The 24,517-nt window shown below is 46.5% G+C and overlaps 1 protein-coding gene across 2 annotated transcripts in view; it reads right to left on the reverse strand.

Annotated features, from left to right (window-relative positions):
* Positions 1-24,517, reverse strand: part of LRRC1 (leucine rich repeat containing 1) — a 227,046-nt gene that overhangs the window by 158,550 nt on the left and 43,979 nt on the right. For both annotated transcript variants that reach the window (XM_068142944.1, XM_068142945.1), the window contains exon 2: positions 11,346-11,463. In XM_068142944.1, the coding sequence (XP_067999045.1) occupies positions 11,346-11,463 (118 nt within the window). The remainder of the gene's footprint in view (positions 1-11,345; positions 11,464-24,517) is intronic.

Here is a 24,517-nt window from a genome sequence, read left to right on the forward strand (position 1 = left end):
TACAACAGAGTAACACAGAAATGAGAGTGACCCCCCTCTGGACAGAGGGGGTTCCCCACCTCCGCTCTCCCCTCTCTCCCCCCTTTCCCCAGAGTGGGATAGGAAGAGAGAGAAAAGAGAGGAAAGAAAAAAAAATGTTAGAAGCAGTTTGTGTTAATTGGAAAAGAGTTAATACAGGCCTGTTATCTGTTTTTCTCTCAAGGCCGGAGCCTTGGCAGAAAGCCCAGGACAGAAAGCTGTTGCCTGAAGAAGAGGCGGAAGCAAGACTGACTGAGAAGTGCTGGAAATGTCCAGTATAGTCCCAGCTCAGAAGTGCTTCCTCCCACTCGTCCAATGAAATTAGTTTAGACTATTCCTTCCGTTTACCAACTTCCGTCCACCATGTTCCCTTTCTTAAGGGGGCAACGTCAACCGGCCACAGTCCACCCCTTCTAAACAATTTCATTGGCTGTTCATACTGTCCATCCAATCCAAAACGATATTTACAGTTCGTGAGTAAAGTTCATAGTCCATTCCGGCTATGCTCAGATGTAGATGATTCAAAAGTCCAAGAAAATCAGAAAATGAGAAAAATGGAAAACAGTTCATTTCTTCACCGATGAAGCGAAGAAAAGGGAAACGGGGAAATCTCAGGGTCTCTTAGTTGACTCAGGGCTCTCAGGGATCTCAGGGTTCGTGCACTGTAGACTCCTCGTTGATTCTTCCTTTGGACGCGATGTAGCTATACAACAGTTTGAAATTAACCTCTTTCAGCTAAAGTTAAATTTCTTTGTGGAATACATTGAATTTCACCATTCTCTTGCATTACCCAATAAGTGTGACCCGGACCTTCAGCTGAAACCACCCCTCGGACAGGTTTAGCCTCTCCTGAGGGTGAAAATACCCAAACAGTTTTACCTAACAGATTCTTTTCTCTAACAACAGGAACTCTATCACCTTCTACTTTCCGTAGCAAATCTGAATGTGCAGGTCCAGCTCGGTTCACTGAACCTCTACTATTTACCAGCCAGGTTGCTTGTGCTAAATGTTTTTCCCAGTTTTTCAAAGATCCACCTCCCATGGCTTTGAGAGTGGTCTTCAACAAACCGTTGTAGCGTTCAATCTTCCCTGAAGCTGGTGCATAGTAGGGAATGTGGAATATCTACTCAATACCGTGCTCTTTTGCCCAGTTCTTTACAAGGTTGTTCTTGAAATGAGTTCCGTTGTCTGACTCAATCCTCTCTGGAGTTCCGTGTCTCCACAGGATCTGTCTCTCCAGACCGAGAATGGTGTTGCGTGCAGTTGCATGTGGAACTGGATAAGTTTCCAACCATCCAGTGTTTGCCTCTACCATAGTAAGCACGTATTGCTTACCAGAACGAGAACGTGGTAGAGTGATGTAGTCAATTTGCCAAGCTTCACCATACTTGTACTTGGACCATCTGTCACCATACCACAAGGGCTTAAGTCGTTTTGCCTGCTTAATAGCAGCACAAATGTCACAGTCATGGATGACTTGTGTGATAGCATCCATGGAAATGTCTATGGATCTGTCACGAGCCCATTGGTATGTCGCATCTCTGCCTTGATGTCCTGATGAATCATGAGCCCACCGAGCTAAGAATATCTCACCTCGGTGTTTCCAGTCGAGATCAAGATTAGAGTCCATATCTACTTGAGAAACTCTTGCAGCTAGATCTGCCTGATGGTTGTGTTGTTGTTCCTCAGTAGCTTTGCTCTTAGGAATGTGAGCATCGATGTGTCTCACTTTCACTGGAATTCTCTCGATTCGATCAGCAATGTCCTGCCACAGGCTGGCTGCCCAAATGGGTTTTCCTTTTCTCTGCCAACCACTCTTCTTCCAGTTCTTTAGCCAACCCCACAGAGCATTGGCTACCATCCATGAGTCGGTGTAGAGATAAAGCTTTGGCCATCTCTCACGTTCAGCCACGTCGAGAGCTAGCTGGACAGCTTTTACCTCTGCGAACTGACTGGATTCTCCTTCTCCATCTTTTGCTTCTGCAACTCGGCGTGTTGGACTCCACACTGCAGACTTCCACCTTCGCTTGTTTCCAACAAGACGACAGGAACCGTCTGTGAACAAAGCGTATTTCTTTTCATCATCAGAGAGGTCATTGTAAGGAGGAGCTTCCTCAGCACGAGTTACTTTCTCCTCTGGAGGTTTGGCACAGTTGATACCTTCAGGCCAACTTGAGATCACCTCCACTAGACCAGGTCTTTCAAGATTTCCCATTCGAGCTCTCTGTGTTATCAGAGCCATCCACTTAGACCATGTTGAGTCTGTGGCATGATGTGGTGTGGATCCTTTGCCTTTGAACATCCAATTCAAAACTGGTAATCTGGGAGCTAGAAGAAGTTGTGATTCAGTTCCAATCACTTCAGAAGATGCTTTCACTCCTTCATAGGCAGCTAAAATTTCTTTCTCTGTTGGAGTATAATTAGCCTCTGAACCTCTGTAACCTCGACTCCAGAAACCAAGAGGTCGTCCACGTGTCTCACCTGGAGCTTTTTGCCACAAGCACCAGGTTGGACCATTGTCACTTGCAGCCGTGTACAAAATGTTCTTAATGTCTGGACCATCTCGGACAGGTCCCAGACCCATTGCTTGAATTACCTCTTGCTTTATCTGGTCAAAGGCTGCTTGTTGTTCAGGTCCCCAGTGGAAATGGTTTCTCTTTCGAGTTACATCATACAGAGGTTTCACAATTTGACTGTATCCAGGAATGTGCAGTCTCCAAAATCCCACTATCCCCAAGAAACGTAGGGTCTCTTGTTTGTTTGTGGGACTTGCCATGGTAGAGACTCTATTTACCACATCCACTGGAATGTGTCGGCGTCCATCCTGCCACCTCACTCCCAGAAACTGAATCTCTGTGGTAGGTCCTTTCACTTTGTCTCGCTTGATGGCAAAACCTGCATTCAGAAGAATGTCAATGATTTTGTTACCTTTCTCGAAGACTTCCTCAGCAGTTTTGCCCCAGACGATGATATCATCGATGAACTGGATGTGTTCTGGAGCACCGCCTTTCTCCAGAGCATCGTGGATCACTGCATGACAGATGCTTGAGCTGTGGACCCAGCCCATTGGCAGCCTGTTGAAAGTGTACTGGATTCCTCTCCAGGTGAAAGCAAACTGAGGCCTGCATTCCTCTGCTATGGGAATAGAGAAAAATGCATTAGCAATGTCTATGGTAGCATACCATTTGGCCTCTTTGGATTCCAGCTCATACTGTAGCTCCATCATGTCTGGTACTGCTGCACTCATAGGTGGTGTCACTTCATTTAGGGCTCGGTAGTCTACTGTCAGACGCCAGTCTCCACTCTGCTTCCGCACAGGCCACACTGGACTGTTGAAAGGTGAATGAGTTTTGCTGACGACTTTCTGACTTTCCAACTGACGAATCAGATTCTGAATGGGCAACAAAGAGTCACGGTTGGTTCTGTATTGTCTGTGATGCACAGTCTGAGAAGCAACCGGCAATTTAATGTCCTGTATCTTATGTTGTCCCACAACTGCAGATTCATCAGAAAGTTCAGGTCTAGCAGACAGCTTCAATTTTTGTCCATCAATTTCTATTGAAGCTACTCCAAAAGCCCATTTGTAACCTTTAGGGTCTTTGAAACGCCCTTCTCTCAGAAAATCAATTCCCAAAATACAAGGTGCGTCAGGTCCGGTCACAACTGTATGCTTCCTCCATTGTTTACCAGTTAAACTTATATTAACCTCTACCTTACTTAACTCTTGAGATCCACCAGTGACTCCCAGAATAGTTATAGACTCTGATCCCTGATAATTTGATGGTATTATGGTGCACTGAGCTCCTGTGTCAACCAAGGCCCTGTACTTCTGAAATTGTGAAGTGCCAGGCCACTGGATGTACACATCCCAATAGATTCTATTATCTCTGTTATCCCTCTCCTCCCCCTGGCGGGAGGCAGGGCACCCCTAGTTATGGGGAACATGCGCACATGTGCATTGCACATATTGTGCAGGGTTATAACTTTGCATGTTATAACTGGAGCCACTGTTGGAGCCATAAGAGTTGTTCTGGGGAACTGTGGAAGTAACAGCTACCCTTCTGGTATTGCTACCTCGGGTTCTGCCACTTTGCAATTCCCTCAGTCTCCTGAAAAGATTAGAAGTTGGTTGGCCATCCCAGCGGTTCATGTTCTCACCAAACTGATCACGCAGAGTTATCCAAATAGTTCTACGTGATTGCCTTGGTGGTCTGTTTTGGAACGACCTGTTTTGGAATGTCCTGTTTTGGAATGACCTCCTTGGAGGACGTGTATTCCTCACAGATGAGACTTGTACCCACCTGGAGGAAGAATTGAAATTATCCCTTTGTGCCAATTGGTATATGGAATCTTTCAGATCCTTCATGCAATTCTCAATTTTTCCAGACAAAGTTTCAATGGCTGAAACCAAAGAACCACGTGTCATGCTATCCTCCAATTGTCTCATTTGATCACTGAATTGGCCAACCGTGGGAGAAGCTCCACCATAACTTCTTGACACAATTCTGCTTGCCAGAATGTTTGCATAATTAGAAGGAGCAAGTTTGATGATCTTTTTAGCAAGACCAATACCCACAGGAACGTCATCAGGATTCAGAGTTTCATGTTCACCATAGAGTAGCTCTCTAACAGCAAATTCTCTCAAGCGCTTAATTCCCTCATCTATGGTAGTCCAGGGTTTAGGATTCCATGGAAGATCATCTCGGGAAGGGTATCTCAGGGCAACCGCTATTAAAAGGCGTATCCACAGATTAACCTTACCGAGAGCTTCGCCTAGATGTCTATCTATTCCATTGTCCCTCGAGAGAGTTCCTAACTGAGCTGCTGACTTGTCTCCAACCGTTAGAGCTGAAGCACCTGTATCATAACACCTACTAAGCCAAGCTAGAACTGGCTCCTTATCTGCCCTGGTGAAATCTTTACGGACATTTCGCAATTCCTCCCGTGGTGACGAACAGTCCGTAATGTCATCTTCATCTTCATCTCCCTGAATTCTTTGCCCATAAAATCCTGCTGTCATTCTCCTAAGGATCTCTTTAAGCTGAGAACCACCTTTGCCAGCTGCTTTCCTAGCTTCATCTCTATCCTGCTTTGATCTCACTAGGTTAGCTAGATCTTTAAAACAAACCTTCTCTTCCTCCTGAGCAGGATCTTTTAGAGTAGAGGGCCCCTCACCAGGATCAGTCTCCACCTCTTCTTCTCCATCTTGGGCCTTTGCAGCTCTAGTCTTTAAAGGAGCCATCTTGACTGGAGCTGTGTTTGCATTTACAGCCACCTTAATGGAAGCTGACAGGTCCTGAGATAAATCAGCTGCTGGGGCAGTGACTTCCGGTCCCACCGAGGGAGTGGGTGGAAGTGACGTTGCTCCGTTAATGGCCGACGGAGAAGAAGAAGAAGGAGAAGGAGTGGGAGAAAGAGTAGGTGCCATGTTGATACCAGCCGATGCCCTTGGCTGCTTGCTAGAATCAGCAAAGTCATTTAGAGCTGCTTTACCAATTAACTTTTTAGCCTTCTTTTTAACTGACACAGGTTCTCCACAGTCCTCGTCACTAGATGACTCTGGGACTGACCGAGAGCCACGGCGTTTTCTTTTTGATCTAGTTTTAATAACAAAACAAGCTCTGGACACCTTTCTCTCTCGCCGCAAAGAAATCAGGAGATACACGATAATTATCACCAGCAGCAGAATTATAGACATGAGATAAATCACCTTTGGATCCCAGGCATCACCTAAAGTTACTGTCTCCTCAGGCGGAATCTTAAAACCCTTTATCTCAATTGGGAGAGTGGTGGAGGTAACATTCCTGTATCTCACTGGCCATAATAAATTAATACATTTTCCATACCATAATTTAACTCTATACATAACCCACATATAAATTGTCCGCACCAAATATTTACCCAGGTAATCCAAAATCAAACCCAGACAATACCTGTAAACCAGAGCCCCAAAAATTGAAAAGAACAATCGCTCCACAAACCACAATACCTTCATGTTTGCTAATTCAGCTAGAAAACACTAAATCAATCAGATAATAAATTAAACTAATTATCTGCCCCACGTTGGGCGCCAATAAAAAAAATGTGGTGGGATGGAAGGGGTAAGGCCAAGAAGCCTCCTCCCTTCCCCCTTGTAAGGTAAAAGGGAAAAAAAAATTGAAGGGAAAGGAAAAAAAAACTCGCAAGCTGAATTAGCAAAGCAGTGGAGCTATATTTACAAAGCGATGTAGGGTTTGCAGGGGATTATTTACAAATTTACAATATCTACAATATATACAAAGATATACAACAGAGTAACACAGAAATGAGAGTGACCCCCCTCTGGACAGAGGGGGTTCCCCACCTCCGCTCTCCCCTCTCTCCCCCCTTTCCCCAGAGTGGGATAGGAAGAGAGAGAAAAGAGAGGAAAGAAAAAAAAATGTTAGAAGCAGTTTGTGTTAATTGGAAAAGAGTTAATACAGGCCTGTTATCTGTTTTTCTCTCAAGGCCGGAGCCTTGGCAGAAAGCCCAGGACAGAAAGCTGTTGCCTGAAGAAGAGGCGGAAGCAAGACTGACTGAGAAGTGCTGGAAATGTCCAGTATAGTCCCAGCTCAGAAGTGCTTCCTCCCACTCGTCCAATGAAATTAGTTTAGACTATTCCTTCCGTTTACCAACTTCCGTCCACCATGTTCCCTTTCTTAAGGGGGCAACGTCAACCGGCCACAGAAGGCCAACAGGGCTGACATCCTGTTTGGAGTCTGTTATAGACCACCCAACCAGGAGGAGGATGTTGATGAGTCATTCTATAGGCAGCTTAAGGCTGTCTCAAGATCGCCTGACCTTGTTCTCATGGGTGACTTCAACTTGCCTGATATCTGCTGGGATCTTAACATAGCAGAGAAGTGGCAATCTAGGAGGTTCTTAGAATGCATGGAGGACAGCTTCTTATCCCAGGTGCTGCGAGAGCCTACCAGGGGCAAGGCTATGCTTGACCTCCTCTTCACCAATAGGGAAGGGTTGGTGGGTGATGTGGTGGTCGGAGGGTGCTTAGGGGCCAGTGACCACGAGATAATTGAATTCTCATTATTTGGTCAAGCTAAGAGGGGTAGCAAGAAGACCTCCACTCTGGATTTCCGGAGGGCGGACTTCAGGCTACTCAAGGAACTAATTCAGAGGGTTCCTTGGGATAAAGCCCTTAAAAACAAAGGAGTCCAGGAGAGCTGGTCCTACTTCAAGGAAGAACTGTTGAAGGCTCAGGGACAGGCTGTGCCAATGTGCCGGAAGATGAGCCGCCGGGGCAGACGGCCAGCCTAGATGGTTAAAGAACTTTTAATGGAACTAAGGGAAAAAAAGAGGGTGTATCACCTTTGGAAGAGAGGGGAGGCAACCAATGAAAAATTTAAGGATGTTGCTAGGTCTTGCAGGAAGAAAATTAGGGAGGCAAAAGCGCATTTGGAGCTTAGTCTGGCCTCTGCTGTGAAGGACAACAAAAAGTCCTTCTATAAATACATTAATAGCAAGAGGAAGGGCAGAGACAACCTCCACTCCTTGGTGGACACGGAGGGGAACGTTGTAATAAGGGATGAGGAAAAGGCAGAGATACTTAACACCTTCTTTGCTCAATTTTTACTAGCAGGACAGAATGTCTTCCAGACAGCTGGCCTCCAGAGCTGGCAGAAGGAGCCAGGGAGCAGCATAGTTTTCCACTGTTCCAAAATGGGGTAGTTGGTGATCTGCTCAGCCGCCTGGATCCCCACAAGTCCATGGGACCAGATGGGATCCATCCTAGGGTGCTGAGGGAGCTGTCAGAGGAGCTGGCCAAGCCGCTCTCCATCATTTTTCAGCAGTCCTGGCTCACTGGAGATGTCCCAGAGGACTGGAAGCTGGCCAACGTGGTGCCCATCCATAAGAAGGGCCGGTTGGATGAGCCAGGGAATTACAGGCCTGTCAGCCTGACCTCAGTGCCAGGCAAGATCATGGAACAGGTCATCCTGAGTGCATTAACACAGCACTTAGAGGATGGCCAAGGGATCAGGCTCAGCCAACATGGATTTAGGAAGGGCAGGTCCTGCCTGACCAACCTGATCTCCTTCTACGAGCAGGTGACCCGCCTGGTGGATGTGGGGAGGCCTGTGGATGTAGTTTACCTGGACTTCAGCAAGGCCTTTGACACCGTCCCCCATAGCAAACTCCTGGCCAAGCTGTCAGCCCATGGCTTGGACAGCAGCACTCTGAGCTGGGTTAGGAACTGGCTGGATGGCCAAACCCAGAGAGTGGTGGTGAATGGTGTCACATCCAGCTGGCAGCCAGCCAGTAGTGGAGTCCCCCAGGGATCAGTGCTGGGCCCCATCCTCTTTAACATCTTTATTGATGATCTGGATGAGGGCATTGAGTCTAACATCAGTAAATTTGCTGACGACACCAAGCTGGGGACAGGAGTTGATCTGCTAGAGGGTAGAGAGGCTTTGCAGAGAGACCTTGACAGGCTGGACAGATGGGCAGAGTCCAACGGCATGAGATTTAACACATCCAAGTGCCGGGTTCTGCACATTGGCCACAACAACCCCATGCAGTGCTACAGGCTGGGGTCAGAGTGGCTGGAGAGCAGCCAGGCAGAGAGGGACCTGGGGGTGCTGGTTGATGGTAGGATGAACATGAGCCTGCAGTGTGCCCAGGCGGCCAGGAGGGCCAATGGCATCCTGGCCTGCATCAGGAACAGTGTGGCCAGCAGGAGCGGGGAGGTCATTCTGCCCCTGTACACTGCACTGGTTAGGCCACACCTCGAGTACTGTGTCCAGTTCTGGGCCCCTCAGTTTAGGAAGGATGTTGACTTGGTGGAACGAGTCCAGAGAAGGGCAACGAAGTTAGTGAGGGGCTTGGAACACAAGCCCTATGAGGAAAGACTGAGGGAGCTGGGGCTGCTTAGCCTGGAGAAGAGGAGACTCAGGGGTGACCTTATTGCTCTCTACAACTACCTGAAGGGGGGTTGTAAACAGGCAGAGGTTGGTCTCTTCTCCCAGGCAACCAGCACCAGAACAAGAGGACACAGTCTCAGGCTGCGCCAGGGGAAGTTCAGGCTGGAGGTCAGGAGGAAGTTTTACACAGAGAGAGTGATTGCCCATTGGAATGGACTGCCCGGGGAGGTGGTGGAGTTGCCGTCACTGGAGGTGTTCAGGAGGAGACTTGACAGGGTGCTTGGTTACATGGGTTAGTTGATTAGGTGGTGTGGGGTGATAGGTTGGACGCGATGATCTTGAAGGTCTCTTCCAACCTGGTTTATTCTATTCTATTCTATTCTATAATCTGTCAAAGGCTGTAAAAAGCATAGGAGACACACCCAAAAAAAATATAAAAATCCAGCGAGGCAGCAATTTCTTTCAAATAGTAATATTACAATTGAGTTAACACTCTCAGAACATTAAGGATTATGCAATATTGTGACAAACATGTATCAGTGGAATCTGGAGGATTTAATACTTGTCAAAGGCCAAAAAAAACTCCCTCTCTTCTTGGAACAGAGATACACTAAAAGGGAATACAACACATCTGCAAGAACACTACATACTTGTGTAGCATACATAGCCCCAAATATCAGCATACATGAAATGAACTACAGAAACTTTGTGTTACACCTCCTGTCTGGAAGAAGCTACAAAACAAGAAAAGCCATTAACATTTTAATGAATCTGGGATGGCAGGACCCTAAGCTTTAAGAATTCAGCCTCCAGTGGTTGCACAGAAGAAAAGGGAGGAGGGATTCACTGGAGGAAACCGCTGCAAAATAAGCAGCATGGATAGCAACCCACTGCAGTTCCCAGGGATCTCAAACAAGCTGCATGCAGTGGGAGATTGGGAAGCTTAGTAAAGTGCCCACTTAAGCACAAGACAAAGACTACAGAAATTTCAGCTCATCTTTCTTCCTTTGGAGACTGCACTTCTTTTCTAAATGCTAAGGTCTTTCAACACTTTCCTGGTGAGTGCCCAAGTGCTACGGGAAAACAAATAGCACACAAGTGCTTCTGGTTGTGCCTAGAGCAGCAGCTCTCCTCTACCATGAAGAGCAAAGACTTGTGCTAAAATTCAACACAAAACACTAGAGCCCTATCCAAACTTCAAGGATGTCAAGCAAGGACACTTCAGTGACCTCATGTCCTTGCAAAATTCAGCAGTGATGTGAAAATCCAGAAGATTTACCCAAGCTTGGACAGCCTCAGGGAACCAGCAGCAGTTTCAGACACACTGCAGTTGAGCGTCTATCTCAGAAGATGCTCCAGGGAACACTATGAGTTCCAGACATGCTTTAGCCAGCAACTCAAAAGCTCAGGCATCCACTGCTGAAATCCTATGAATCTGTTTTATTTAGCCTCAGAACTAATACATCTGGCTTTTGAACAACCTAAGACCAAGGGGCAGAGATAAACTGCATTGCCAAACAGCCTTCAAAGCATTTACTATCACTGTGCATTTTCTTGACACAGCTTCCCTGCCCTCTGATGTTCCTGCTCTTGATTCATCCATTCAACTTTTGCTCAAACAGCCTCAGCCAGACTAGAAAAGCACAGTGGGGATGCTTCCTGGAAAATCTGCATGAATACATGGCCTCACAGAGGAATAAGAAATAGCATCAACATGCAAATAATGCAGGAAAGGTTTAAGATGATGTGGCTCTTAGCCTTCCTCAAATCCTTCTTTCTGTACTGCTATGGTGCAAGCAACCAATAAACCAATGGGTTTTCTAAAACACACTTTAAAAGATATCTTCTCCCAGCACCCTTTTCTGTCTTTCTCTCTGCAGGTGACACACAGACTGATTCCTCTTCCAGAAGTACAATTAGAAATATCAGCATTCTGCCTCTTGCTAATCACAGATAAAGAAGAAAACAGAAATAGAGAACTGGACTTTAAGCCATAGAGTGGCCTTTTTTTTTTCTTTTAGGTTTGTTTTGGGGTTTTTTTGACAGAAAGGAACTTTTTTCTTACAATTTCTTTTTCTTTTTTTTTTTTCTTACATTCTAGGCATTTCAGACAGCTTGGGGTAAGACATCAACACTGTGACAGATGTAAATACAAGAATAGGATGCAAACCATTCTTTTCAATTGGAAAATAAAGCAGGCCCTCAGGCAGAACTACAGTCAAGCATTATTTTATTACTATATTTCCACCACTGGCTCTCCTCTGCCCTTTCCTTCCTCCCCATCTATAATTACAGACAAATCCATTAATTACACCGCAAAGTGTTCTGCAGGACCACAGACAGCAACTTCAGACATAAAAACCCTACTAACCCAGTTTCATACACCATGTCATAAGATGATATAGAATCAAACAAATTATCATGAGAGCATACCATTTCGAGACAAATCAAGTTCCACCAGCTGCATGAAATTTGCTATTTCTGGAGGGAGCCGCTGGATTTCATTATCACTAAGTCCAAGTTTCCGTAACTTCACAAGTTGGAAGAAAGGCTGAAAGAAATAAAAAACTCCATGTCAGAAAATATTCACATAACTCACATACAATCATGATAAATGATAATAGCTGGAAGCCATTGTGACCGGTTGACGTTGTCCCCTTAAGAAAGGGAATATGGTGGACGGAAGCTGGTAAACAGAAAGAATAATCTAAACTAATTTCATTGGTAAAGTGGGAGGAAGCACCTTCTGAACTGGGAGTGAACTGGGCACTCCGGCACTTCTATCTTCAGTCTTGCTTCCGCCTCTTCTTCAGGCAACAGCTTTCTGTGCTGGGCTTTCTGCCAAGGCTTCGGCCTTGAATCCGATAAGATACCAGGCCTGTATTAACTCCTTTCCAATTAACACAAAACTGCCTCTAAATTTTTTTTCCTCTCTTTTCTTTCTTTTTATATCCCACTCTGGGGAAAAGGGGGGAGAGAGGGGAGAGAGGAGAGGGGGAACCCCCCCCCTCGGCAGAGGGGGGAACTCTCATTTCTGTGTTACTTTATTGTATATTTTTGTATATATTGTAAATATTGTAAATTTGTATATAGTCCGCTGCATATCCTACATTGCTTTGTAAATATAAAGCTCCACTGCTTTGCTAATTCAGCTTGTGAGTTTTTTTTTTCCTTTTCCCTTCAATTTTTCTTTCCCTTTACTTTACAGGGGGGAGGGAAGAGGCTACTTGGCCTTACCCTTCCAACCCACCACATTCTTTTTTCTTGGCGTACCCAATGTGCGGCAGATAATTAGTTTAATTTATTACTTGATTGATTTAGTGTTTTCTAGCTGAATTAGCAAACATGAAGGTATTGTGGTTTGTGGAGCGATTATTCTTTTCAATTTTTGGGGCTCTGGTTTACAAATATTGTTTGGCTTCGATTTTGGATTACCTGGGTAAATATTTGGTGCGGACAATTTATATGTGGGTTATGTATAGAGTTAGATTATGGTATGGAAAATGTATTAATTTATTATGGCCAGTGAGATACAGGAATGTTACCTCCACCACTCTCCCAATTGAGATAAAGGGTTTTAAGATTCCGCCTGAGGAGACAGTAACTTTAGGTGATGCCTAGGATCCAAAGGTGATTTATGTGATGTGTATAATTCTGCTGCTGGTGATAACTAATGTGTTTTCTCTGTATTCCTTGTGGCGAGAGAAAAAGGTGTCCAGAGCTTGTTTTGTTATTAAAACTAGATCAAAAAGAAAACGCCGTGGCTCTCGATCAGTCCCAGAGTCATCTAGTGACGAAGAGTGTGCAGAATCTGTGTCAGTTAAAAAGAAGGCTAAAAAGTTAATTGGTAAGGCAGCTCTAAATGACTTTTCTGCTGATTCTGGCAAGCTGCCAAGGGCGTCAGCTGGTATCAACATGGCGCCTGCTCCTTCTCCTCCTTCTTCTTCTCCGTCGGCCATTAACGGAGCAATGTCACTTCCGCCCAATCCCTCGGTGGGACCGGAGGTCACTGCCCCAGCAGCTGATTTATCTCAGGACCTGTCAGCTTCTATTAAGGTGGCTGTAAATTCAAACACAGCTCCAGTTAAGGTGGCTACTTTAAAGACTAGAAGTGGAAAGGCCAAAGATGGAGAAGAAGAGCTGGAGACTGATCCTGGTGAGGGGCCCTCTACTCTAAAAGATCCTGCTGAGGAGGAAGAGAAGATTTGTTTTAAGGATCTAGCTAACCTAGTGAGATCAAAGGAGGATACAGATGAAGTTAGGAAAGCAGCTGGCAAAGGTGGTTCTCAGCTTAAAGAGATCCTTAGGAGAATGACAGCAGGATTATATGGGCAAAGAATTCAGGGAGACGAAGACGAAGATGATATTTTGGAATGTTCTTCTCCCTGCGAGGAATTGTGTTATGTCGGTAAAGATTTCACCAGGGCAGATAAGGAGCCAGTTCTAGCTTGGCTTAGTAGGTGTTATGATACAGGTGCTCTGGCTCTAACAGTTGGAGACAAGTCAGCAGCTCAGTTAGGAACTCTCTCGAGGGACAATGGAATAGATAGACATCTAGGCAGAGCGCTCGGTAAGGTTAATCTGTGGATACGCCTTTTAATAGCGGTTGCCCTGAGATACCCTTCCCGAGATGATCTTCCATGGAATCCTAAACCCTGGACTACCATAGATGAGGGAATTTAGCGCTTGAGAGAATTTGCTGTTAGAGAGCTACTCTATGGTGAACATGAAACTGTGAATCCCGATGACATTCCTGTGGGTATTGGTCTTGCTAAAAAGATCATCAAACTTGCTCCTTCTCATTATGCAAACATTCTGGCAAGCAGAATTGTGTCAAGAAGTTATGGTGGAGCTTCTCCTACGGTTGGCCAATTCAGTGATCAAATGAGACAATTGGAGGATAGCATGACACGTGGTTCTTTGGTTTCAGCCATTGAAACTCTGTCAGGAAAGATTGAGAACTGCATGAAGGATATGAAAGATTCCATATACCAATTGGCACAGAAGGATAATTTCAATTATTCCTCCAGGTGGACACAAGTTTCATCTGTGAGGAATACACGTCCTCCAAGGAGGTCATTCCAAAACAGGTCATTCCAAAACAGGTCATTCCAAAACAGACCACCAAGGCAATCACGTAGAACTATTTGGATAACTCTGCGTGATCAGTTTGGTGAGAACATGAACTGCTGGGATGGCCAACCAACTTCTAATCTTTTCAGGAGAATGAGGGAATTGTAAAGTGGCAGAACCCGAGGTAGCAATACCAGAAGGGTAGCTGTTACTTCCACAGTTCCCCAGAGCAACTCTAGTAGCTCCAAGAGTGGCTCCAATCATAACATGCAAAGTTATAATCCTGCAAACTATGTACAATGCACATGTGCGCATGTTCCCCATAACTAGGGGTGCCCTGCCTCCCGCCATGGGGAGGAGAGGGATTACAGAGATAATAGAATCTATTGGGATGTGTACATCCAGTGGCCTGGCACTTCACAATTTCGGAAGTACAGGGCCTTGGTTGACACAGGAGCTCAGTGCACCATAATGCCATCAAATTATCAGGGATCAGAGTCCATAACTATTCTGGGAGTCACTGGTGGATCTCAAGAGTTAAGTAAGGTAGAGGTTAATATAAGTTTAACTGGTAAACAATGGAGGAAGCATACAGTTGTGACCGGACCTGACGCACCTTGTATTTTGGGAATTGATTTTCTGAGAGAAGGGCGTTTCAAAGACCCTAGAGGTTACAAATGGGCTTTTGGAGTAGCTTCAGTAGAAATTGATGGACAAAAATTGAAGCTATCTGCCAGACCTGAGCTTTCTGATGAATCTGCATTTGTGGGACAACATAAGATACAGGACATTAAATTGCCGGTTGCTTCTCAGACTGTGCATCACAGACAATACAGAACCAACCGTGACTCTTTGTTGCCCATTCAGAATCTGATTCGTCAGTTACAGTATCACAGTATCACTTAGGTTGGAAAGGACCTCGAGGATCATCGAGTCCAACCTGACACCGCAGACCCCATGACTAGACCATGGCACCAAGTGCCACGTCCAATCTCCCCTTGAACGCCTCCAGGGTCGATGACTCAACCACCTCCCTGGGCAACCCATTCCAATGCCGAATGACTCGTTCAGTGAAGAACTTCCTCCTCACCTCGAGTCTGAACCTCCCCTGGCGCAGCTTGAGACTGTGTCCCCTTGTTCTGGTGCTGGTTGCCTGGGAGAAGAGGCCAACCCCCTCCTGGCTACAACCACCCTTCAGGTAGTTGTAGAGGGCAATAAGGTCACCCCTGAGCCTCCTCTTCTCCAGGCTAAACAATCCCAGCTCCCTCAGCCTCTCCTCATAGGGCTTGTGTTCAAGGCCTCTCACCAGCCTTGTTGCCCTTCTCTGGACACGATCAAGTGTCTCGATGTCCTTCTTAAACTGAGGAGCCCAGAACTGGACACAGTACTCAAGGTGCGGCCTAACCACAGCAGAGTACAGGGGCACTATGACCTCCCTGCTCCTGCTGGCCACACTATTCCTAATGCAGGCCAGAATGCTATTGGCCCTCCTGGCCACCTGAGCACACTGCTGGCTCATATTCAGGTGGCTGTCGATCAGCACACCCAGGTCCCTCTCTGTCTGAGAGCTCTCCAGCCACTCCGACCCCAGCCTATAGCTCTGCATGGGATTGCCATAGCCAAAGTGCAGCACTCGGCACTTGGACTTGTTGAAAGCCATCCCATTGGACTCTGCCCATCTGTCCAGTCGGTCGAGGTCCCTCTGCAGAGCCTTTCTACCCTCTAATTGACTAACATCTGCCCCTAACTTTGTGTCATCTGCAAACTTGCTGATGACTGACTCTACCCCTTCATCCAGATCATCAACGAATATGTTGAAGAGGACAGGGCCCAGCACTGATCCCTGGGGGACACCACTGGTGACTGGCCTCCAGCTGGATGCGGCACCGTTCACGACCACTCTCTGGGCCCGGCCCTCCAGCCAGTTCCTAACCCAGCACAGAGTGTAGTGGTCCAATCCACAGGCTGACAGCTTAGTCAGCAGTTTGCTGTGGGGGACGGTGTCAAAGGCCTTGCTGAAGTCTAGGTAGACCACATCCACAGGCCTCCCCACATCCACCAGGCGGGTCACCTGATCATAGAAAGAGATCAGATTGGAGAGGCAGGATCTGCCCTTCCTGAATCCATGTTGGCTGGACCTGAGCCCTTGGCCATCCTTCAGGTGCGCAGTTATTGCTGCCAGGATAATCTGCTCCATCACTTTCCCTGGCACTGAGGTCAGGCTGACTGGCCTGTAGTTTCCAGGTTCCTCCATCCGACCCTTCTTGTGGATGGGGACCACGTTGGCCAGTTTCCAGTCATCTGGGACCTCACCAGTGAGCCAGGACTGGAGGAAAATGATGGAGAGTGGCCTAGCTAGCACATCCGCCAGCTCTCTCAGCACCCTAGGATGGATCCCATCTGGTCCCATGGACTTGTGGATATCCAAGTGGCTCAGCAGGTCCCGAACTAACTCCTCATGGATTTCCAGGGTATTACTCTGCTCCCCGACCCCAACGCCCAGCTCCGGAGACCACTCGTCCTGAACTCCTGCCTTGCTGTTAAACATTGAGGTAAAGAAGGTGTTCAGGACCTCAGCTTTATCCTCATCCTCAGTAACTGTGTTCCCCTCCAGGTCCACTAGGGAGTTCAGGTTCTTCCTGCCCTTCTTCTTATTGTTAATATATTTATAAAAATGCTTTTTATTATCTTTGACTGAGGTGGCCAGCTTCAGTTCCAGCTGGGCCTTAGCCTCCCTAATTTTATTCCTACATAATCTAACAGCTTCCTTGAACATACCTCGAGAAGCCTTCCCCTCCTTCCAAAGGTGATACAGCCTCCTCTTCCCCCTTAAATCCTCCAGGAGCTGCTTGCTCATCCAGGCTGGTCGCCTTCCCCGCCGGCTTGCCTTCCGGCACATGGGAACCGCCAATTCCTGTGCCTTCAAGAGCTCCTGTTTGAAGTAGGTCCAACCCTCCTGAACCCCTTGGTTCATGAGGGCTGGTACCCAGGGGACTTTGCAGACAAGTTTTTTAAATAGGCTGAAGTTCGCCCTTCGGAAGTCCAAGGTGGAGGTTCTGTTGGTGCTCCTCCCAATCTCCCTGCATATTGAAAACTTCACTATCTCGTGGTCACTGCACCCTAGGCAGCCTCCCACGATCACGTCTCCCACCAGCCCTTCCCTATTGCAGAACAGCAGGTCAAGCAGAGCCTGTCCCCTGGTAGGCTCGCTTAAGAGCTGTGTCAGGAAGCAGTCCTCCATTCGCTCCAGGAATCTTCTGGACTGCCTCCTCCCTGCTGAATTAAGTTCCCAGCAGATATCTGGGAGGTTGAAGTCACCAACAAGGACAAGATCAGATGATCTTGAGACAGCCTCCAGTTGCTTGTAGAACAACTCATCAGCCGCCTCATCCTGGTTGGGTGGTCTGTAACAGATTCCAATCAGGATGTCAGACTTGTTAGGTTGTCCTCTGATTTTGACCCACAGGCTCTCAACTACCTCATCTTCCACCACAAGTTGTGTGGCAGAGATTGACTCTCTAATATACAGAGCCACCCCTCCTCCTCTTCTCCCTCGCCTGTCCCTCCTAAAGAGCCTGTAACCCCACATTGTAGCACTCCAATCGTGGGTGCTGTCCCACCAAGTTTCTGAGATGGCGACTACATCATAGTCGCCATAGTTGGAGAGTCAGAAAGTCGTCAGCAAAACTCATTCACCTTTCAACAGTCCAGTGTGGCCTGTGCGGAAGCAGAATGGAGACTGGCGTCTGACAGTAGACTATCGAGCCCTGAATGAAATGAAACCACCTATGAGTGCAGCAGTACCAGACATGATGGAGCTACAGTATGAGCTGGAATCCAAAGAGGCCAAATGGTATGCTACCATAGACATTGCTAATGCATTTTTCTCTATTCCCATAGCAGAGGAATGCAGGCCTCAGTTTGCTTTCACCTGGAGAGGAATCCAGTACACTTTCAACAGACTGCCACTGGGCTGGATCCACAGCTCAAGCATCTGTCATGCAGTGATCCACAATGCTCTGGAGAAAGGCGGTGCTCCAGAACACATCCAGTTCATCGATGATATCATCGTCTGGGGTAAAACTGCTGAGGAAGTCTTCAAGAAAGGTAACAAAATCATTGACATTCTTCTGAATGCAGGTTTTGCCATCAAGCGAGACAAGGTGAAAGGACCTACCACAGAGATTCAGTTTCTGGGAGTGCGGTGGCAGGATGGACGCCGACACATTCCAGTGGATGTGGTAAATAGAGTCTCTACCATGGCAAATCCCACAAACAAGGAGGAGACCCTACGTTTCTTGGGGACAGTGGGATTTTGGAGACTCCACAATCCTGGATACAGTCAGATTGTGAAACCTCTGTATGATGTGACTCGAAAGAGAAACCATTTCCACTGCGGACCTGAACAACAAGCAGCCTTTGACCAGATAAAGCAAGAGGTGATTCAAGCAATGGGTCTGGGACCTGTCCGAGATGGTCCAGACATTAAGAACATTTTGTACACGGCTGCAAGTGACAATGGTCCAATCTGGTGCTTGTGGCAAAAAGCTCCAGGTGAGACACGTGGACGACCTCGTGGTTTCTGGAGTCGAGGTTACAGAGGTTCAGAGGCTAATTATACTCCAACAGAGAAAGAAATTTCAGCTGCCTATGAAGGAGTGAAAGCATCTTCTGAAGTAATTGGAACTGAATCACAACTTCTTCTAGCTCCCAGATTACCAGTTTTGAATTGGATGTTCAAAGGCAAAGGCTCCACACCACATCATGCCACAGACTCAACATGGTCTAAGTGGATGGCTCTGATAACACAGAGAGCTCGAATGGGAAATCTTGAAATACCTGGTCTAGTGGAGGTGATCTCAAGTTGGCCTGAAGGCATCAACTGTGCTAAACCTCCAGAGGAGAAAGTAACTCGTGCTGAGGAAGCTCCTCCTTACAATGACCTTTCTGATGATGAAAAGAAATATGCTTTGTTCACAGACGGTTCCTGTCGTCTTGTTGGAAACAAGCGAAGGTGGAAGTCTGCAGTGTGGAATCCAACACGCCGAGTTGCAGAGGCGAAAGATGGAGAAGGAGAATCCAGTCAGTTTGCAGAGGTAAAAGCTGATCAGCTAGCTCTCGACGTGGCTGAACGTGAGAGATGGCCAAAGCTTTATCTCTACACCGACTCATGGATGGTAGCCAATGCTCTATGGGGTTGGCTAAAGAACTGGAAGAAGAGTGGTTGGCAGAGGAAAGGAAAACCCATTTGGGCAGCCAACCTGTGGCAGGACATTGCTGATCGAATCGAGAGAATTCCAGTGAAAGTGAGACACATCGATGCTCACATTCCTAAGAGCAAAGCTACTGAGGAACAGCAACACAACCATCAGGCAGATCTAGCTGCAAGAGTTTCTCAAGTAGACATGGACTCTAATCTTGATCTCGACTGGAAACACCGAGGTGAGATATTCTTAGCTCGGTGGGCTCATGATTCGTCAGGACATCAAGGCAGAGATGCAACATACCAATGGGCTCGTGACAGATCCATAGACATTTCCATGGATGCTATCACGCAAGTCATCCATGACTGTGACATTTGTGCTGCTATTAAGCAGGCAAAACGACTTAAGCCCTTGTGGTATGGTGACAGATGGTCCAAGTACAAGTATGGTGAAGCTTGGCAGATTGACTACATCACTCTACCACGTTCTCATTCTGGTAAGCAATACGTGCTTACTATGGTAGAGGCAAACACTGGATGGTTGGAAACTTATCCAGTTCCACATGCAACTGCACGCAACACCATTCTCGGTCTGGAGAGACAGATCCTGTGGAGACACGGAACTCCAGAGAGGATTGAGTCAGACAACGGAACTCATTTCAAGAACAACCTTGTAAAGAACTGGGCAAAAGAGCACGGTATTGAGTGGATATTCCACATTCCCTACTATGCACCAGCTTCAGGGAAGATTGAACGCTGCAACAGTTTGTTGAAGACCACTCTTAAAGCCATGGGAGGTGGATCTTTGAAAAACTGGGAAAAACATTTAGCACAAGCAACCTGGCTGGTAAATAGTAGAGGTTCAGTGAACCGAGCTGGACCGGCACATTCAGATCTGCTACAGAAAGTAGAAGGTGATAGAGTTCCTGTTGTTAGAGAAAAGAATCTGTTAGGTAAAACTGTTTGGGTATTTTCACCCTCAGGAGAGGCTAAGCCTGTCCGAGGGGTGGTTTCAGCTGAAGATCCTGGTCACACTTATTGGGTAATGCAAGAGTATGGTGAAATTCAGTGTATTCCACAAAGAAATTTAACTTTAGCTGAAAGAGGTTAACTTCGAACTGTTGTACAGCTACATCACGTCCAGAGGAAGAATCAACGAGGAATCTACGGTGCACGAACCCTGAGATCCCTGAGAGCCCTGAGTCAACTAAGAGACCCTGAGAATCCCTGTTTCCGTTTTCTTCGCTTCGTCGGCGAGGAAACACACTGTTTTCCATTTTTTTCTCATTTTCGGATTTTCTTGGACTTTTGAATCATCTACATCTGAGCATAGCCGGAATGGACCATGAACTTTGCTCACAAACTGTAAATATCATTTTGGATTGGATGGACAGTATGAACGGCCAATGAAATTGTTTAGAAGGGGTGGACTGTGACCGGTTGACGTTGTCCCCTTAAGAAAGGGAATATGGTGGACGGAAGCTGGTAAACAGAAAGAATAATCTAAACTAATTTCATTGGTAAAGTGGGAGGAAGCACCTTCTGAACTGGGAGTGAACTGGGCACTCCGGCACTTCTATCTTCAGTCTTGCTTCCGCCTCTTCTTCAGGCAACAGCTTTCTGTGCTGGGCTTTCTGCCAAGGCTTCGGCCTTGAATCCGATAAGATACCAGGCCTGTATTAACTCCTTTCCAATTAACACAAAACTGCCTCTAAATTTTTTTTCCTCTCTTTTCTTTCTTTTTATATCCCACTCTGGGGAAAAGGGGGGAGAGAGGAGGTGGGGAACCCCCCCCCCCTCGGCAGAGGGGGGAACTCTCATTTCTGTGTTACTTTATTGTATATTTTTGTATATATTGTAAATATTGTAAATTTGTATATAGTCCTCTGCATATCCTACATTGCTTTGTAAATATAAAGCTCCACTGCTTTGCTAATTCAGCTTGTGAGTTTTTTTTTTCCTTTTCCCTTCAATTTTTCTTTCCCTTTACTTTACAGGGGGGAGGGAAGAGGCTTCTTTGCCTTACCCTTCCAACCCACCACAGCCATTTTGAAAATTTGTGCTGAAGTTGTTGCTTAAAATCAGTTATGCAAACCATTTTAAAGCAAATCTGAAGGAAAATTGTTCAATTTTTACATCCAAACACACTATAATCTGTTTTGCATAAAACATTTATTAAAAAAAAAAAACACCACACCAGAAACCCCAGCAAAAACACAAACATCATCTGTAAAGCTCACTAGTAAAGATCACAGCAGCCAGGCACTACCAAAATCCAGAGTGCCTGCATCAAAAACATTAATGGGGTGAGGTTACCCAGCAGGGTAATTAAATACATTCTAATTACACAAGGTTCATTAAGAAGTTAACATAGAGGGACATTTCTAAAGGATAAAATAGAATAGAATAAACCAGGTTGGAAGAGACCTTCAAGATCATCATGTCCAACCTATCATCCAACACCACCCAACCAACTAAACTATGCAACCAAGCACCCTGTCAAGTCTCCTCCTGAACACCTCCAGTGACGGCGACTCCACCACCTCCCCGGGCAGTCCATTCCAATGGGCAATCACTCTCTCTGTGTAAAACTTCCTCCTGACCTCCAGCCTAAACCTCTCCTGGCGCAGCTTGAGACTGTGTCCTCTTGTTCTGGTACTAGCTGCCTGGGAGAAGAGACCAACCTCTGCCTGTCTACAACCCCCCTTCAGGTAGTTGAAGAGAGCAATAAGGTCACCCCGAGTCTCCTCCTCTCCAGGCTAAGCAACCCCAGCTCCCTCAGTCTCTCCTCATAGGGCTTGTGTTCCAAGCCCCTCACCAACTTTGTTGCCCTTCTCTGGACACGCTCCAGCAAGTCAACATCCTTCCTAAACTGAGGGGCCCAGAACTGGACACAATACTCGAGGTGTGGCCTAATCAGTGCAGTGTACAGGGGCAGAATGACCTCCCTGCTCTTGCTGGTCACACTGTTCCTGATGCAGGCCAGGATGCCATTGGCCCTCTTTGCTGCCTGGGCACACTGCAGGCTCATGTTCATCCTACCATCAACCAGCACCCCCAGGTCCCTCTCTGCCTGGCCGCTCTCCAGCCACTCTGACCCCAGCTTGTAGCACTGCATAGGGTTGTTGTGGCCGATGTGCAGAACCCAGCACTTGGATGTTGTGGTGGTTTGGAGAGAACGCCCAGCTTCCTCTCCCCCACAAAGAGGAAGAACAACCACAGCTAACCCAGCCAGAGAAGCAAGGGAAATGCTATATTTTACAAGCAATGTGGAAAATGCAAGATATGTACCCAAAATATACAGTATTTACAATATATACAGAAATATACAGCAAAGTAACAAAAACAAGAATACAGAAATTAAATTCGGAGGGTTCCCCCTCCCTGTACCCCCTTCTCTCCCCCTACCTCCCTTTTTCCCAAAGAGGATTAGAAAGAGAGAAAAGGTAATTATTAATAAAGCAGAATCTTAGTAGGCCTCATGCGAATTAGTTGCTTATCTGTTCAGTGTCACTCTGAAAAGAAGCCCAGAAGCAGATGAGCTGGAAAGGGAGAAGGAAAGGAGCGAACTGAGAAAAGTTCCAACTGAATTCAAAACTTAAAGTTGCATTCTACCAATCTACCAATGAAATTCGTTTAGAATATCTGATTGTTTTCATTAATATTCCAAAACATTCAGCCATAGTGTCCCAGCACTGTCCCTTTCTTAAAGGCACAGCCTCAAATGGTCACAGATGAATTAAATCTCATGCCGTTGGATTCTGCCCATCTGTCCAGCCTGTCGAGGTCCCGCTGCAGAGCCTCTCTACCCTCCAGCAGATCAACTCCTGCCCCAAGCTTGGTGTCATCCACAAATTTACTGATGATCGACTCTATGCCCTCATCAACAAGGATGATCCAGAAAACCCACAGAGAAGGGCTGCCAAGGTCTTCTTCATCAGCAAGCATCATAACCACCTAGGTTACAGAGCCAGCCTCTCTGGGGAAGACTTACTCTAGCTTCATACACTCTCCACTCTCTGGCCCAGTTTCAGAAGGACTAATGAAAGTTGGGCAAAATATGCAAAATTCTTCCTAGCTTGAGGAAGAACCCAACCCAACTCTGTCTTTAGTGACTAAATGGGCACATAACACAGACAGGATGCTGGTGGTTTAGGCTGGGTGCTGGCCCAGATGCCACTGCACAGACCACACCTGGGAGGTCCCAAGGGGTGGGCCCAGCCCAGGGGGTGGTCACAGGAAACCAGGTATTCCATTTCCCATAATGCCCTGCTCCCCTATAATAGATCATCACAGGGTCTTCACTTCCTCTTTTGTCCCTAGCTGCTGCCTAGGTAAAATGGCGTGAGCCGCCTCCCTTGGGCCTGCCCAGGCCCAAGGCTGGGTTGGGGGAGGGGGGAAGGAAAGAGCCCTGGAGGTTTGGGTGTACCCCCAGGTGGGAATGGGACGTTCTTGGGTATGTTCTGTGATTTCTCTCTTTTGTCACAGTGCTTGTGGTTCTCTGTAAAACTTTCATTGTTGTTTGGTTTTTTTCATTGTTTTTCTATCTAAACTTTCCGTCACTTTTGCAATCCATTTGAGTCATTATTTCTGCCTGTGGTGGGGAGGGGGGTCTGCCCCAACCCATTACAGCTTGGACAGTCTGGGACCCACCCAAAATGAAAAAAAAAACAAACCCAACACACCATTAAAGGAGAAAGGCCAAACTGCAGGTTAGGTCAACCACAGGCACTGTGAACAGCTGCTAATCCGAAGACAAAATGGTCATTAAAAACTTAATGAGACACAGACCCTAAGAAGGTTGAGAGTTCTCATTTCAGCTTTCCTCTCCTCCATGTAAGCTATTGATTTAGAGTGATTGCAACTGGTGACAATTTGTGCAAAATTAAATAACTTGTATATCAAGTCCTTGCAACCATAACTGACCAGACTCCTCAACTTTCAAGACTTGTGTATCCCTAGACTGAATAGGCATTTTTGCCCAGCAGGCAGAACCTGTGTCCACTTGTGCCATGTGTGCGTATACTCTCATGGGTTTTGCCCCTCAGGGTAACTGGAAGACGCTGGCAAATTTGGGATATCCACATACATTTTACCATCAGCAATCCTTTCTTCATGCTAGAGCATGTGCTCTGAGTTATTCAAATCAACCTTAGACTCACATAGAGAGGTAGTACAACAAAAGTCTTACCCTAGCACTAACTTTTTAAATACATGTCGTGGGTTGGAAGGGTAAGGCCAAGAAGCCTCCTCCCTTCCCCCTTGTAAGGTAAAGGGAAAAGAAAAATTGAAGGAAAAGGAAAAAAAAACTCACAAGCTGAATTAGCAA

The sequence above is a fragment of the Melanerpes formicivorus genome, unplaced genomic scaffold, assembly GCF_026170545.1.
Source record: "Melanerpes formicivorus ecotype bairdi unplaced genomic scaffold, bMelFor1.0.p_v2 SCAF_9, whole genome shotgun sequence".
NCBI lineage: Eukaryota > Metazoa > Chordata > Aves > Piciformes > Picidae > Melanerpes > Melanerpes formicivorus.